Consider the following 18,447-nt stretch of genomic DNA (forward strand, 5'->3'; position numbering starts at 1 on the left):
ATCTAGATCTTATCATCGGGAAATACACTAAAGCTAAACAGGGGTCTCTATTCCTCTGCTTCGCAGACCTCTCTAGTGCCTTTGATCTGGTGGATCATACTCTTTTGTGGTCCACCCTACTTGAAATGGGAGCCCTGGCAGCAATTACCCACTTCATGGCCAGACTATACAACAAGTTGTCAGCACAGATCTGCTTTGGCCAAGCGGGGGAATGCACAAAGTAGATCAAGATTAAATCTGGTATCAGGCAAGGTTGTGTTTTAGCCCCACTACTTTTCTCCCTTTTTATAAATGCCATGGAATCCGACCTGAAGAAGGTCCAAGCAGATACCCCTCAAGTGGAGGGCCAAGCAATCCCGGTACTGCTTTACGGAGACGATACTGTCTTACTTTCGAGAACCCAAATTGGTCTGCAAAATCTAATGAACCATTTTTATGATTTCATCATGGGGAGGAAATTAAAAATCGATAATTCATAAACTTTTATCATGATCTGTGGGAAAAAGGTGAAACAGCTTAAACCCTTCCATTTTAAGGAACATAGAATAGAGGTTGTCGACAAATTTTGCTATCTAGGTATAACCTTTAGTAACAGTGGGTCATGGGCCCCAGAACTACATAACATCAAGGCCAAGATGGGCAAGGGGTCCGGAGAAGTCTTTCCTTTTGCTTCCAAACTAGACAGCCGTAGAATCCCTGATATGTTAAATATCTACCGGCACAGATGTGCTTCAGTTGCTCTTTACGGTTCGGGAGTGTGGTGACACTGGAACCAGGGAGACCTGCAAGTAGTTACTTTCCTAAAAAGACTCCTCTGTCTCCCACCCTCAGCATCCACCGAACTGATTCATAAAGAGGTGGGGTTGGAATACTTGACCGACCTAATAGGATTGAGACCCCTTATGGTCTGGAGGTCAATTTGGGCCAAGGATGAAACCAGCTTCACTAGGCGAATAATACAAGACTGTCTTCGCCTGGACAAAGTTCACCAGATACCCTGGTTAAAATATACCTTAACAACCTATAAAGAAATGTTTGACCTGGATGTTTTCAGTGACCCTGTATGTGCAACTAATTTACCTAAACAGGAGGTCAAAAGTTTTTTGGGGGGCCAAATCCAGTAAGCGCAATGTCCAATGTAACCATTTTTCAACTCATGTATTTTACAAATCTCTTACTGTGGAACGTTATGGCATGCCTATGTATCTAAAAGCAATTACCAAACAGTCACATCAGTTTGTTCTTACAAGGTTGAGACTAGGCATTTTCCATAACCTGGTGGCATTCCCCCGGATGAAAAACTATTCTCTAAACCCTGCCCTTGTGATGGAACCACCAAACAGAGCACGCTGCACTTTATGCTCATTTGCCCCCTATATTTGCAACTCCGTATTTTTTATCTCAAACCTCTGTTTAAGAAATACTTTGTGTTTACAGTTGCAAATGCTATGAGCCTCTTATTTGCACTTGATAGCACGGATATCTGCTTTTTTACGGCAACCTTTTTTTAAAAATCTATATCCATTAGGAAAAGTCTGGAGTTTTAACTATGCCTTTTGTGTAGTATTGCTGCTAAGCCTATTGTATTCCCCCCAATCGAATTGTCTTAAATCTCGCGTATACTGTAATCCTTTTTTAACAATCTTCATGTGTTGTTTTACTATTCTGTATGCTTTTATGATTGTTTATTGAATAATCGAATAAAGCTTATGAACTGAACTGAACCTATAAGTTACTATGTCATACACATAATTTTAGTAAAATAGAAAGGCCTTTGCTAACACAGGCGTAAAAAAGCCAACCCGGCTGCTATTGGCTTCCAGCCCTCTTAAATAAAGAAAGATAGAATGAAAAAAGGAAGGAAGGCAGGAAAGAATAAAGGAAACAAGGAAAGAAAGAAGAGAAGAGAAGGAAGGAAGGAAGGAAGGGAGGGAGGGAGGGAGGGACGGAGGGAGTGAGGGAGGAAGGGAGGGGGAGAAAGGGAGGAGGAAGAAAGGGAGGAGGGAGGAGGGAGAAAGGGAGGAGGGAGAAAGGGAGAAGGGAGAAAGGGAGAAGAAGGAAGGAAGGAAGATGGAAAGAAAGAAAGTTCAGTTCAAAAACAAGTTTATTTAGACAATTGTCCATAAAACATTCTAAACATTACACATTAATTTAAACCTTTAAATGAACCTCCCTCCTCACCACCCCATCCCCATTACATTTCATTTTTTTAAATTCTGTTTAACAGATCGTAGGAACCGAGCAATCCCAACTGCCAAGTCTAAGTATCGCATCTCAGACAGTAACTTTACCGCCTTGTTCCTATGAAGAGCATCATATTTATAAAACAAGGTCTTAAAAACGTAATCCGATTTGCAAGATAAACACAATCCATAAGAATATGCGTAGTAGTGCATTTGGCTTTCAACGGGCAGGGACAAGGACCACTAATTTTGTACCCCTATCTTATGTGGTTGGGATGAATAGATTGGATTACATCTGGAGTTCTGGACTTTTTGGTTTCGTCCAGAGGTGTCAGGGGACAACACCCAAAGACCCCGGAGTTCTACCTGTCTCGGTGCACAAATAAACAGAAACACGGGCTTCTCGATGGTGGCGTCAAAAACCAAAGGTTTATTACTGCAGGGACACAGAAGTCACAGAAACTACACACGGGCAGATTCTAGGAGCCTGTTCGATTTGTACAAAGAGGGTTGCTCCTTATATACAAAATATTAACCTTCAGGCGAATTCTTCACAATGCTAGTACATTCCCAAACCTTTGTGTCCTAAACAATAAATATTTGGCGTTGCACAGGAATCGTCGATAATATCTGATGTCAAACATTACGAAGAGGGGTTCCCACTAGTCCATCACAATCCCTTGTCAACATTACATTCAAGAGCCGGACCGCCTCATCGTAAATTTCGTTACCTCCCCCTAATAAAGATTCAGAAAGAAAGGAGCGGAGCCAGGTGTGGAAGATAGGAAGGCAGGATAATAGATGTTTGTGGGTCGTAAATGGGCAAGGCTACCGGCTTCGGCCGCCTAATCATGATCAGGCCAACGGACACGAGAGCCAGTATAGCAGGACTGGCCTCAGGCAGAGGAGGCAGCCTTTGTCGAGTCATGCAGCCACAGCGTGTTCTGATCTAAGGTGCACGTGTCACTGGAGAGGTGAATCTCCGGCTAAGCCTACGTGTCCTTAATTGAAATGGAGAAATCAGAGGTCATTGCGTGTCCATTGTCTATGTGAGGGCAAGAAATACAAAATGGCTGACATGATCTAAGATGGATGCCATGGGTAGATCAGAAATGTGTTTGTAACAGGAGTACTCTTGCTCGTAGCATAGCGAAAACACCAGGATATGCTAAATGGATCATTTGCGGTTCACTGATACCAAAATTATGTATTTCCGACAATATTGAAAACACAGGTTTAAATCGTCACGGAACCTCAGACCCTCCTTTTGCCCTTACATAGGCAATTATTCAGTCTATGTCAGAATCTAGTTCTATGCTCATCAGGTCAGTGACATGCTGTTGTATCATCATCCTTTCTCGAGCCTTTTCTCCAAACGCAGGTGGTTTTCTAAAACAGGTTGCAGCACAAAGACTACACAGAGCTGGACCACACTGGATAATCAGGCAACACGAGAACAGGAATACTAAGATGACACCAATGACCATCAGAATCTTCCATCCCCACGCTGATATCAGAGTCCAAAACCACTCCATGAAAGACCAGTTTCCCTTGTCTACGTGTATAGAGTCGGAAATCTTGTGTAGCTTAGAGATCGCCTCATAGACAGTTGGAGCATTATTGGGAATAAAAACACAGCAGCTCGATTGGATCATTCTGCATACCCCACCTCGATCTGCAAGTATTACGTCTAGAACCATACGGTTCTGCAACGTCATGAGTCTATCCGCCTGAAGCTCAGCTGTCAAGTTGCTAAGGGCACCAGCAGTTTCGGTAATAGTAGATTCAACTACCCGTGTTAGCTGACGTATGTTTCTACTATTGGCCATAGGCCCCCAGAACGGAAGGAAACCTTTGAAGAAGTCTCCAGCTTCCTGACCAGCGGTATCTTCCTTGCTGAAGACACCTCTTGCTACTCTGGTCTTGTGATAATCAGATGAAGCAGTGTATGTCGGAGGCAACAATCGAGCAATATAGCATGAACCTGAAAAGTCAGCAGGCAACCATGTGTACGCTCTGTCTTGACAAATGAAGTAGGTACCCCTAGCAGTAAGAAAGGCAGGGGAAGAGTTAGACGGAAACACGTAAGTCTCAACGCACTCACTCCTCCCTAGCTGAGCTCTCGGATTTCTCCCATTTCCTTGCAAACAGACCTGACCTCGGTGAGGCACGACCCAGATTGGAGTTGAGCTTTTACGCTTGCTTTCTCCCAAACTAAGGCGATACTCTGAAGAATTCCAACTCAAATATACTCGTAATTCATCTCTAGGGTAAGATGGAGTATTATTGACATCCTTGATCATGTCAATAATTCCCTGGACTAACGCTTTGTTGGCAGAGTTATATTTAGTGGAACGTGGTGGACGCGGAGGATAGGTTTCAAGGGCATAAGCAAAAATGGTCTGAAGGGCCTGAAATGATCCATTATAGCTAAAAGGCAACACCAGATAGGGAATGCCTTTATCCATAGTGTGGGGTATCAAGCCACACACCCAGCAGTCTGTAGTGTTAACTACCAGTTGGTGTTGGTGCAAGAGTTGTACGAAAGTGTTATTGATGAATTCTGAGCGTCGAGCTTGCTCATGTTCAGGAAACGGATGAAAAGAGTGCATAGAAGAAACAGTAGAAGTAACAGGATCAAGGGGAGGTACTGTAGTTACTGGCATAAAAATCAAATTCACGCCAAAGACGATTCCACCCACCAACGTTATTAAAACAATCAAAAATGTAATAGCACATTGCATCAGAAAGCATTTGCTGTGAAGAATTCTGTAAAGTCTTTTTCTGCGAACATAAATCACATTTTCTCGTTGCAGCGCAGGAAGCTCCATCTTCTACAATCCGCTCGCGACCACTGATGATGTGTACGTAGATGAAAATGCCTCTATCAGCCCTGGGAGTTCCCAGAACCAACAGAAAGATCGACCTTGTGTCTGAACCCCGCAGATTCAACTAGGCACACAGCCACGACCCTACGGCTACCCAGACGGCAAGGCAATTTTAAAAAACAATAAAACAATAGCAAACTTCCTGGCTGAGGGCAAAAGTTCAAAATTCAAATATCACAATAGGCAGTTTCCTGCTTTATTTGTCCATATTACGAGACCGTAAATTGTATCTTAGTTTTGCAGGAACTGTTTGATCGGAAAATAGTGTATCATTAGTAGATGTTGCAGTGTTCAAGTTCGCAGATGACAGAGTTTCTTCTGATGCAGAGGACAAATGTTCAGAGTTCAAAGGAGTAGTTTCAGGAGGAGAGTCAGAGTTCGAAGTGTCAGTTATCAATTCGGCATCGCTAAAAGGGACAAACTTGGGTGTTTGCTCGAATTCAGAGGCACCAATTCCCTTCTTAACCCAGTTGTCATAAGGAAGTGGCAGGGGCACACGTTTGACGTGTGTCACATGGATCCAGTGCTTGCGTCCGGCCACTCGAACAGCAGTTCTTGTTGCTAGCAGTACTTGGTAGGGGCCAACAAATCTGGGCTGAAGGTTCTTCGTCCTCGCAAAGTTCCGTACCACAACGTGGTCACCTGGTTTCAGCTGATGACCTGGACTCTCCGGTGGCTTTGGCAATGCATCGAAAACCTGTTGGTGAATAAGACTCAATTTAGCAGTCAAGTCGTAAAGGTAATCAATCAACATTGGATATTCCAGAGAACAAAATTCCTTTGGCCTTGGCACTCCCCAAATATTAGCGGGACGGCCAAAGACAATTTCATACGGACTAAGCCCTACTCTAGAATGTACAGTCGCTCTCGTGGATAACAAAGCCAAGGGCAGTGCGTCTGGCCAGGATAAACCCGTGGATGCCTGTATTTTAGCTAGTTTTAGTTTGAGGGTGCCATTGTAACCCTCAACTAAACCAGCAGACTGGGGATGGTTTGCACTGTGAAACTTTTGCTTGATCCCTAAACCGGCACACACACTCTGCATAACTTTCCCTATAAACTCACTTCCGTTATCTGACCATACAATCCGTGGCATTCCGAACCTAGGGAAATATTCCTTGAGAAGAATTTTGGCAGTTGATAGGGCAGTGTTGTCCTTCAGTGGATATGCTTCGATCCATCTGGAAAATGCACAGACTACCACCAGGACGTATTTTAGATTATTACAACGATCCATGTGTATGAAATCTAGCTTAATTACTTCAAAGGGGCAGGAAGGAGGAGCGAAGTGACCAGCAGGTGTTGGGATTCCCTTGCCAGGATTATGCATCAGGCATACCATACAATTTTTCACCACTCTCTCAGCACACTTGCTAATCCCATCATTCTTCCAAACTGGAGCTAACATCTTACAGATCCCTTTAGAACTTATATGTGCTACTCCATGTGCCATTGTCACTACTGCAAGCACATACGCATCAGACAACATCCATCGCTGTTGTTCCGACAAATCAATCCAACATCCATTCGAATCCAATTTGCCCGTACTTTCTTTCCATGCAAGCTTTTCCTCCTCAGTTGCCTCTTTCTGAATCTCTTTCACACTTTCCACTGTATCCTCACACATTCCAGACTCGGAAATCCATCTTGCAGATGTAGCAACATACATTCTACTCATCATATCTCTAGCTGTCTGTTTAGCGGTCTCATCAGCAAAAGCATTCCCACGACCAACATCATCCGTAATTGCTTTATGAGCACTGCATTTCACAATCGCAACTTCAGTCGGCAAGGTTAGAGATTCCAACAAGTCGTTAACTAGCTGACCATGTTGAATCTTAGTCCCATGGGACGTAAAGAAACCTCTTTCTTTCCACAAACGGCCAAAACTATGGGCCACGCCAAACGCGTACTGACTATCTGTGAACACATTCACTCTCTTTCCCTTAGCTAAAACACACGCTCTTGTTAGAGCGATTAACTCTGCAGCTTGGGCAGAATTCTGACTCACTCTTGCAGTCCCACAATCGTCCCCAAAGTCGTTACTGCGTAAGCAGCGGTCACATCACCATTCTCCAATTTAAAACATGACCCATCCACATACAACGTGCCATCTGGATCTGACAACGGAGTGTCTTTTAAATCAATTTGTCCTTTTGTCTCTTCCTCGGTTCTGAAACAACAATCATGGGGTTCGGAATCACTCGACTCTTGATTAGTCGGCAACAATGTTGCTGGATTCAATACATTGCATCTTTTGATTTGAATATGACTGGCTAGCAATGTCAACTCATAACCTGATAATCTAGCGCTGGTAAGATGTTGCGTTTTAGTTCTATTCATGAGTGTATCCACAGCATGAGGAACCATGACTACTAGCATGTTGTTCATCACCAAACCAGCAGATTGTCGAATGGAAGCCGCAGCTGCTGCTGTAGCTCTCAAACAACTAGGTAATGCCCTAGCTACCGGGTCTAATGTTGATGAAAAATACCACAAGGGCGTTGTTTATCACCAAATCTCTGTGTCAGAACACTCAACGCGCAACCTTCTCTTTCGTGAACATAGAGCGTGAATGGCTTACTGTAATCAGGTGTACCCAATACAGGAGCTGAACACAATGCTCTCCGTAACTCAGAAAAACTCTCCTGACATTCAGCAGACCATGGTACCGGACTCGGAACACCTTTCCCAGTCAAAGCTACCAATGGTTTTGCTAAAAGAGAAAAATTTGGGATCCACTGCCTCCAGTACGAGGTAATACCTAAAAAGGCACGTACTTCTCTCTGTGTGCGGGGAACACTCATCTGCGTAATTGCTTTTATTCTCTCTGGGGTCAACTTCCTTCCCTCCTTTGACAAGAGATGACCTAGGTAGGTCACTTCTTGGCAGCAGTATTGCATTTTCGAAGGTGACACCTTGTGATTCAAATTGGACAAATGATGCAATAACGAAATTGTAGCTGCTTTGCAAGTTTCCTCGTCATCGGCAGCTACTAGAAGATCATCTACATACTGCACTAGGGCAGAACCAGGAGGAAGTACAAAGGAGTCTAACTGACCTTTTAATGCTTGACTGTAAATGGACGGACTCTCACAATAGCCTTGTGGAGCGCGTTTAAACCTGAAACTTCGACCTCCTAGACAGAAACCGAAAATATCTCTGCTTTCTTCGGCTATCGGAATGCTGAAAAAGGCATTCTTCAAGTCGATGACTGAAAACCATGTGGCTGTAGCAGGAATCAACGTTAACAAGGCAGTGATGTCTGGAACCACAGGAAACTGCGGAAAAACAATTTTATTAATTTCTCTGAGATCGATAACAAACCTATACACTGGAGGCTTTGTAGGATCAGTACGTTTCAAAATCGGTAATACAGGACTGTTACAGACATTTCCTCTAGTTTCTTCAACCACACCTTTCTTAATCAAATCTTGTACAATCAGTAAAAGTGCACGTTCACCTTCACTAGAAATTTTGTATTGAGGAATTCGTGGAAATTTTACATTTGCTTTCAAAGTGACTACATATGGTGGTATTTCCAAAAGGCCTACATCATTAGGACCAGTCGCCCAAAGAGTATCAGGGAGTGAACGCAGCTCTGGTGGGAGTGCATCCATAGACAAGTACATCGGAGAGGTGATTCTTTTACCCAATGTAAGCTGTACTCCTGACGGAGAACAGTACAATGTCGCATATAGGCGTTTTAACAAGTCTAAACCAAGCAGATTTTCATTACAACCTGTCGTCAAAATCAGGGGTGCTTTCAATTGACACGGTCCAACAGAAATAGACAAAGGACCAGATATGGGATTGTAAACAGGGGCGCCTGAAAAACCTACAGAAACATTTGTTAAGCCGGACAAAAGTGCGCCAGGGAGTTTCGCATGAATGATAGAACTTTTTGCTGCACCAGTATCCAACAGAAACGGTTCGACTACACCTGATGTTGCTACTGCGACATAAGGCCCACTCTGATCCACTGGAACTGATACTACTCCCTCTCTCTGTCCATGGCTGTCCTAGTACCCATTTTGTTGAAATCCCTCATCCACTTCACAATAGTCCTCAACATGATACTGTTGAGATCTATTTTGTTGGGCAGACTGTCCATTTCGTTGATCAAAGTGATTGGAAGGGCGATCATTCGTCTGTGGAGGCATAGCACCTCGTCCTCGACCTCTAGAATTTTGCATAGAACCACCACAACCTCTCTGAGCTGCTGCTGCATTATTTTGCGCTAAGATCGGACAGTCATTTTTGTAGTGACCCTCTTTCTTACAGTACGCACACTGGTTCCACTGATATTGAGGCCTCGGTGAACTATAATCTGTCCTTTGATATGACCCTTGCTGCGTATTAGTCTGATTCATGCGAGGCGGATATGCCTGTTGCAAGAGAACCTTGGTTTTTAAGTCTTTCGTTTTCTTATCAGATTTCTCTTTCTCCTCTTTATCCCCATTTTCATAATACTGTGCAGTTGCAAGTATTTGCGCAGTTGTAGAGACAGCCCACGCACTCTCGGAATCTTTCAATTTGTTGCAGAGCTCTGGTAGCAAATTGTGTACAAATTTATCGACAAACAATCTCTGTCCTCCTTCTGTGCTCATATCCTGACCACTATGATCTACAAAAGTCTCTTCGAATCTTGTGAAGAAGTCGGAGACACTTTCGTCTTTCTTCTGCCTGCATGCGGACAACTTGTCCCAGTTAACGCGCATTGCTGGCATCAGAGTCTTCATTAAATCAATTATCCTACCTGGAAGATTAGCAATTAGAGGTTCGGGTTTGGAACTACCTATTTGCTGACCATCCGCCGCTATGATAGCTGCCCAATCACCACCTAGGGCAACTGGATGATTCTCTTTACGTATCTTAGCCCAAATTGGTTGTGGAACTACATTCCCAAATAACATGTCAATGTCCGCTAGATTCATAACACAAGCCTCAACTGTCTGTGCTAACTCCTTATAGTACCCAGCAGGATTCTTACGCGGATCTGGCAAGGCCTGTTTCACTGCTAACACTTCGGCTCGATATTGGCGATTCTGCTTCGCACTACTTTTCTCTAAGTCTCTCGGTGAGCGAAGAGATGGATCATTCCTATAACTTAAAATCAGTTCCATCGCTTCTTTTATATTTGGACCTACTATCATTCCTGCAGCAAACTCTTTCTGAACTTTAATTAAGTCTTCTAAATTCGATTCAGAGTCATTTTCTTCTAGTTCCTCACGTAAAAGAGAGCACATCTCGTCAAACGCATATCGTTGCGTTGGTTCATTCCACTGCATAAATGTATCTAGTACATCTCTCGTACTATATCTCCTACTCTTCGAAATCCATCTGAGAGCCGTGGAATCTAAGATTCCCCGTTCCTCAGTGCTTGGAAGCTGACTACGTCTCTGTACAGACTCAGAGGCAGGAGTTTTAATCAAAGTGTTATAAAAGGGAGACAGAATATTAGTGACAGAATCAGTGATTCTTCGACGAACAGAAAGCGGAGTCATTATACTAGCAGATGTAGAAAACACAGTAGCAGTAGGAACAAATAGACCAGGAACAGTAGGAGTATCAGATAAGGTAGCTTGCGAAACAGTAGGTGTAAGCGATACAGGTATAGGCAAAGAAGCCGGCAACCCAGGAAGAGGGGGTGCCGAAGGAACATTCACATTCACATTAACCACAGGAGGTACAGGAGCTTGATTCTGAGGGGCAGGAGCAGGAATACCAGGTTGTCCAGCAACCGGCAATTGAACATTCGGTACAGGCGGAGCCGTAGCACCCTGTGCATACGGTGGAGGTGACTGTAACAAATAAGACAACAGAGGATCGTTTTCGGGGTCTTCTACTATCTTAGTTGTTTTCGATGACAAGGCAGGATAGCACTTGTCGATCGCTAAATTATGCTCTCTAATAGCCACCTCTACGGCCTTCTCAGACTCGTTGACTTGCAGCTGCTTAACAGCCTGTTCTAAAGTCAACTCTTGCTCTTTCTGTTCTTTCTTTAACCTTTTAATTTCTCTCTGTTTAGATTCTTTTCGCCAGTAATGGAAAGAATCAAACATTGCCTGCCGGGCTTTCTTCCTAAACAATTTCGCTTCTAAATTATCAAGGATTTCGGGTTCAAAACTACCATGCAGTGGCCAACTAAGGACACCGTCCTTTTCTGTATAGCGAACCCACACCTCATTATAGGATATAGGACCCACACCATGCTTACAATACAGATCATATAGAGGAGTCCCAATCGGAGGAACCAGACATGAGTCCTCCAACCGTGAATCACTGTTGAAACCAAAACACGACAACATACAATTTTTCCGACTTACCATTTTGCAATCCGGAACACAGAACGAACAAAACAAAAAACAGATATGTGCACTCGAACCGAGAACTTAGGCCTACCAAAAGCGAACGAATGTATCGATACCCAAACTAAACCAATAGATTATCGTAACCAGGACAACAACCAGTGATAATCTTACGAAACCAAACCAAACCAAGAACCAAAAAGGATTTTAACAACCCTCACGAAGTAATCAACTAGCAACCACTAAATACTTAACTGAGGTACTGAAGACGTCACCAAGGAGAAACCCGTCTTGTCTCGCCGTACTAAGGACTGCACCTCGGGTCCAAGACAGGGCGACGGTCAAGGCAACGGCCCACTGCAGCCGTCTTGATCGGGAACCCTCGTGGAAGAGAACTTCGGGCCACTTTTGCGATATGCCGGGATCGATGAAGTGGGGCGCCTCCCTCAGGAATCTTCACACGAAGCTTCTCGAACTCTTCAGGCTTTTGGACCGGTACCGAATGACGTCGCCCCACGTGGGCGCCAATTGGAGTTCTGGACTTTTTGGTTCCGTCCAGAGGTGTCAGGGGACAACACCCAAAGACCCCGGAGTTCTACCTGTCTCGGTGCACAAATAAACAGAAACACGGGCTTCTCGATGGTGGCGTCAAAGACCAAAGGTTTATTACTGCAGGGACACAGAAGTCACAGAAACTACACACGGGCAGATTCTAGGAGCCTGTTCGATTTGTACAAAGAGGGTTGCTCCTTATATACAAAATATTAACCTTCAGGCGAATTCTTCACAATGCTAGTACATTCCCAAACCTTTGTGTCCTAAACAATAAATATTTGGCGTTGCACAGGAATCGTCGATAATATCTGATGTCAAACATTACGAAGAGGGGTTCCCACTAGTCCATCACAATCCCTTGTCAACATTACATTCAAGAGCCGGACCGCCTCATCGTAAATTTCGTTACCTCCCCCTAATAAAGATTCAGAAAGAAAGGAGCAGAGCCAGGTGTGGAAGATAGGAAGGCAGGATAAGAGATGTTTGTGGGTCGTAAATGGGCAAGGCTACCGGCTTCGGCCGCCTAATCATGATCAGGCCAACGGACACGAGAGCCAGTATAGCAGGACTGGCCTCAGGCAGAGGAGGCAGCCTTTGTCGAGTCATGCAGCCACAGCGTGTTCTGATCTAAGGTGCACGTGTCACTGGAGAGGTGAATCTCCGGCTAAGCCTACGTGTCCTTAATTGAAATGGAGAAATCAGAGGTCATTGCGTGTCCATTGTCTATGTGAGGGCAAGAAATACAAAATGGCTGACATGATCTAAGATGGATGCCATGGGTAGATCAGAAATGTGTTTGTAACAGGAGTACTCTTGCTCGTAGCATAGCGAAAACACCAGGATATGCTAAATGGATCAATTGCGGTTCACTGATACCAAAATATGTATTTCCGACAATATTGAAAACACGGGTTCAAATCCTCACGGAACCTCACATCCCACCCGAACCCTTAAGATTTCTTTTCTCAAACCTGGATCTGGTAATTGTGATAAGTAAGGGAAAATACAATCCTGGCCAAGTGAAGGTAACGAGACGCTACTAGACGGTTTCTTCTCTAAATATAATAAATCACATTTTTGCAACACCATAGCAGCAGATTCTCTCAATACTCGTTTACCTGGGAAAGTGAGCCAGGTTGTGACTGTACCACTATTTAAATGGAGATTCTTCATTACAGTCGTTCTGGTTCTAACGCCCTTTGCCCAGGTCCTTTCGCTGCTTTGGCTCTCTTCCCAGCACAATATGGATACTTAGGCCACCTCATCATTCTCCAGCAGGGTGTTGAAATATTTTAGAGCCCGAGTGGCGGCTGCCATGTTCCAAGATACCAGACTGAACTCTCTTCTTATAGCCTGGACCATGGTACCTTGTGGGAGTGATAGAAGACTTTTAAGCACTACCCCTTCCAATCTGTCCCATTTGTAGGTTGGGTCGAGAGAACATATCTCTCCTCCATGCAGGCCTATTGGTTTAATCTTCCCTCATAGGCCTTTAATAGTGGGATATGTGATAGGCCCCCAAATCTACCAATAAATCCAGATAAACAGCTTGCCGGCAAAAGGGCCTTCTGCCTAGTGGCATCCCAATGCGCGCCCCAGGTAAAAATTTTCCTAAAAGTTAAACTCAGGTATTTATACTGTTCCACTTGTTTCACCACCTGAGAATCAAGATACCAGGAAAAACTATGCACTTTTTCCCCAAAAATCATAATTTTCGTCTTTTCCAGATTAATACAGAAAGAAAGAAGAGAAGAAAGAAGAGAAGAAAGAAAGAAGAGAAGAGAAGAAAGAAATAAAGGCAAGAAGGCAGGAAGGAAAGGAAGAATGAAGGAAGGAAAGATGGTAAAAAAGAATGAAAGGTAGAAAGAAAGAAGGAAAGATGGAAAGAAAGGTGTAAAGAAAGAAAAAAGAAAGGAAATAACAACAAAAAAGAAAGATGCATAGAAAGAAAAAAGGAAAGAAAGTAGAAAATAAAACAGGAAAGAAAGAAGGAAAGCACATGGGAAAAAAGGAAAGAAAGCAAAAAAAGAGGAAAAGAAGGCAAGAGAGATAAAAAGAAACAATGAGCTAATGCAAGATGGAAAGATGGAAAGAAGGAAGGGAGAATGAAAAGAAAGAAAAAGGAAGGAAGAAAAGATAAAAAGAAAAAAGGAAAATGGAAAGAAAGAATGAAATAAAGAAGGCAAAACTAAAGGAAAGAAAGAAGGAATGAAAGAAGGAAAGAAACAAAGACAGAAGGAAAGAAACAAAGAAAAAGAGGAAGATAAACAAAATGAAAAGAAGGAAGGAAAGAAGGCCATAGCGAAATAAAGCAAAAAGGAGGAAAAAAGAAACATAAAAAGAAGAGGAAGTAAAACAAAGAAAGAAGGAAAACATTTTTAAAAAGTGTTCTGAAGAACTGTCAGCTCAGGCATTCACATGTATGACATTAAAGATTTATGGTTGTGTACTTCATACATAGTAAAAAATAACGTAATACTGAACAATTTTAAATGGACGCAGTCTGTTATGTTGTAAAATACCAGCAGCCAGATAAACAAAGGACTTCTAAAGGAATTCACAACAGCAATGCCAGGAGACAAGAACTGATATGGAATGTGGTCTGTGCTCACATCTGGTAGAAAGGTCCTGCTTTCACCTCAGGCTCTAAGTACAAAGGAAACAGTAAAGTAATTACAAAATCAAATCAAAACCACATGTGAAGTAGGCGGAACCATTGCACCATGCTGTATATTGTAGTGTGGGGGGAGGAACAAAATGTGAACAAAACAACAACATCCAAGTGAATGAAGAGAGGTGGTTGAAAGCCCCTTTAACTCCTTAAGTGCCGGAGTTGACCAATGGCCGACGCTCACACTCCCTTTCCTGTGTGTCTGTTAGAAGAGATTCCCATGCAGCCAGAGGTTCTTTTTTGTTTAATGATGATCAGCACATAGGACGCACTGATGTCATTATTGTAAAGTGAAAGTAAAAGAAGTTGAAGGGCTTGTTTTACTTTCATTGCATCAGTGCTTGGGGGTATATCAGAGCCCCTTGAGCACTGATTGAGGTGGTAGCGGTATCATTGGAAAGGGGAGAATCTCGCTTTCCAATGGTATCTCTAGCCAGTGGATCCTTGCCCGGGATTGCCATGCAGGGATCTCCAAACAGGGATCTATACAGTAGACACCAGGATGTCTATTGTGGGGGGAGTGTGCCTGTCCCCCTCAGCCGAGGGGCCTTTAGCCTTTCCGCCACCCAGGAGGTGTATGGGGGTGTTCACCCCCATTTCCGCTCGGTGAGTAGAAAACAACCTAGAAACCAAGGATTTCTTATGGCACAATATGTTTTGGAGGGAGCATTCCCCCTTGGCATAGGCATGTGCATCCCCCCATCAGGTGCCACATTAGTCTATTTGCCTCCACAAAAGGTGGGTAGGGTGGAAATTCCACTAGACACCAAGGTTTTCTAGGCTGCTGTCATTTATTGGGGGGAGCACCCCCTGGGCTTGTGCCTGTGCTCTTCACCCTGCCCTGGGGTTCATTAGATTGTATGATCCGTGGCCCACAATTTGACCTTATGGTCGGGCAGAAAGCCCACCAGACACCAGGATATTTTTAAGGCGCGTTATGTTTTGGGTGGTGGAGCGCCCCCCCCCCACCCTTGGCATGGGCCTACCACCAGGTGCTCCATTAGACTTTCTGCATCCTCGGAGGATGATTGGGGGTAAAAACGCCACCCCTGCAGGGCTCAGAAAGCCCTTTATGACACAATTCATGCAGCATTTTTCGAGGAGGAGCTTCTCACCCAGATATCGGCATTGCTCCCCCAACAGACTTTCTGCCCCCCACCACTGGGGAGTGGATAGAGTATTCTATTCACTCCCAATCTGCCCCCCATGGGGCCATAATGCCCACAAGACACCAGGGTTTTCTGGTTTGCTGTTAATTTTTTTTGGGGGGGAGCGGCCCCATTTGGTATGGATCAGCGCTACCCCTTGCCCTGGGCCCTATTAGATTTTCTGCCCACCCACCCTGGGCTTGATGAGGGTGATCGACCCTCAGAGGAGTTTAAAACCCACTAGACCCTCGAACTTGAATTTAAGCAGCATCTTATTTGGTGGGGAATGCCCCCCTGTGCATGGGCACATGCTCCCGTGCTACCCTGGGACCCAACAGATGTTCTGCCCCCTAGAGGTGGATAGCGGTATTCACCACCAATCAGCCCGCAGGGGGCAGAAAGCTCATTAGACCACTGGGACTGCATTTATGAAAAAACATTTGAGGGAGAATGGTCCCCTGGGCATGACCCAGTGCCCCCAAACCCTGAGGGCTGATTAAGATTTTCTGCCACCCTGGAGTGTATCTCGGTGTATTCATCCCTAATCTGAACCCCCGGGGGCCAGAAAGCCCGTTAGACACCAGGGTCTGTAGTATTTCGTGGGGAGGAGACCCTCGGGCATGGGCCTGTCATCTCCTCCCAAGCCCTTTAGACTCCCCCCCACCCCCCTTGGGAAGGCCAATATGGGTAGTTACCCCAATCTTCCTCCCCCTGTGGGCAGAGAGCCCACTAGACACCAGAGATTTCAAAATAATACCAAACAAAGAAAAGGATGGGGTGGACTCCCTGTCATCAAGCCACGCCCCTGCCTCCAAAGGTATAAATAGTCTTTTTTTGTCCGCCAAGGTGGCAGATATGAGGTTTGCCCCAACTAGGGAGGTTGCCCGAAAACTGCCCCTCGGGGAGTAGAAAGTCCACTGAACATGAGAGATTTTGCAATTGGGCCAAAATAATGGGGTGTGCCCGTTGCACTCTTGCATTGGCCATACCCCACCCCAAAACTGACAAACAAGTCTTTCTGCTCCTTCCCTGGCACAGACAGGGAGTCTGCCCCCTCTGGGGGGGGGCAGACGGCCCACTAGACACCAAGGATTTCAAAATGGTGGCAAGTCAAACAAAAGGATGGGGCGGCCTACCTTATGATCAGAAACAATAAACAAACAGGAGTAACCCGTTAACCCAGCTGAGACCGGGTAGTAATTGAAGCAAAAACAATGTCTCAACAGGAATATCACATTGCGGGGCAATTCAGCAAAGGAGAAATAATCACAAAGCACTGGGAAAAAGGCAAGGGAGACCAAAAGATAATACAAAGGTTGTTATTCATATATAGAAGCGCATAAATACAACTAAATTGCAGTGACCAAAATAACCAGATGTGTACTGGCAGTGTGTAGTTGAGTAAACGGCGCAGTGACACATGTGATCACAAACAACGTGAGGCGGCGCAAGTGAAAGTAGGTGAAGGTCAAGACAAATATATATAATTATACACAAATAATCATTAATTGTAAGTGACCAATGGACGGCCGCAAATTGTTGCAGGGTCGACGGGCGGCTCAACCTCTATACCTCGAGGTCATCATCAGGACGATGGTCACATGAATAAGAATGTGCTTAAAAGTTCAAAGGGAAAGAGAAGGGGTTTGCTTTCAGGCAAAAAAGAGTTCAAATCCACTCAGCCAATCAGCCAGAAGAAAAGCATTTACAAATGCAATAGGACTCGTATTTACGCAAGCCCTATTGCATTGTAAACAAAACTGCAGTCGTGCAAAAAGGCAGGAACGGGAGTGGGTGGGGGGGTTGTGGTGGGCAGAGAAGTGAAAGACTGCAGTAGGCAACGGGGGAGTCAGGGGAAAAGAACTGTTAAAAAAAGTAAAGGGGCTGATAATCATGGAGGGACAAAAATGACCTAACGGCCGGCAGGCGGGACTAACATACCGAGCACCAATCAGAAATGCTGTATTTACAGTTTCGATTCAGAAAAGGGGGTGGTGATGAACAGAGTGTCTGAATTAAGCAGACCACTCTTACCCAGTCCAAAGATCAGGGCTTAATCCATCACCGTTATTTATCTCACTGCACCATCCCAGCTCAGAACCTGGCTATATGCAAATCAGTCTGTCCCTGGCCCAGTGCATCATGGGAACAGGGAAGACTAAACTACCAAGCCAATTCTTCACCAGAAAGGAGACAAGCTACCGGGGACCGGTTTCTGGCATTTCAGCCGTCTTCGGCCCGGCTTGCTTGAATCCTGATGGTGCAGTGAGAAAGGGACTTATGTCTGAGTATACCCTGCCACACCTATAGTGGCCAAAAACGATTCAGAAAAGGGGGTGGTGATGAACAGAGTGTCTGAATTAAGCAGACCACTCTTACCCAGTCCAAAGATCAGGGCTTGATCCATCACCGTTATTTATCTCACTGCACCATCCCAGCTCAGAACCTGGCTATATGCAAATCAGTCTGTCCCTGGCCCAGTGCATCATGGGAACAGGGAAGACTAAACTACCAAGCCAATTCTTCACCAGAAAGGAGACAAGCTACCGGGGACCGGTTTCTGGCATTTCAGCCGTCTTCGGCCCGGCTTGCTTGAATCCTGATGGTGCAGTGAGAAAGGGACTCATGTCTGAGTATACCCTGCCACACCTATAGTGGCCAAAAACAATTCAGAAAAGGGGGTGGTGATGA

General features: G+C 44.6%; 2 protein-coding genes across 2 annotated transcripts in view; one reads left to right on the top strand and one right to left on the bottom strand.

The window, feature by feature from the left end:
- Positions 1-14,418, top strand: part of LOC147712557 (uncharacterized) — a 33,724-nt gene extending 19,306 nt beyond the window's left edge. The window contains exon 4 of the mRNA XM_086919277.1: positions 13,665-14,418. Within this exon, the coding sequence (XP_086775403.1) occupies positions 13,665-13,800 (136 nt within the window). The 3' untranslated portion in view covers positions 13,801-14,418. The remainder of the gene's footprint in view (positions 1-13,664) is intronic.
- The window catches only part of SLC26A8 (solute carrier family 26 member 8), a 3,386,895-nt gene that overhangs the window by 1,436,728 nt on the left and 1,931,720 nt on the right, over positions 1-18,447 (bottom strand). The gene's annotated exons all lie outside the window — the stretch shown is intronic.

Source organism: Lissotriton vulgaris, chromosome 5, assembly GCF_964263255.1.
Source record: "Lissotriton vulgaris chromosome 5, aLisVul1.2, whole genome shotgun sequence".
NCBI classification, from domain to species: Eukaryota; Metazoa; Chordata; class Amphibia; order Caudata; family Salamandridae; genus Lissotriton; species Lissotriton vulgaris.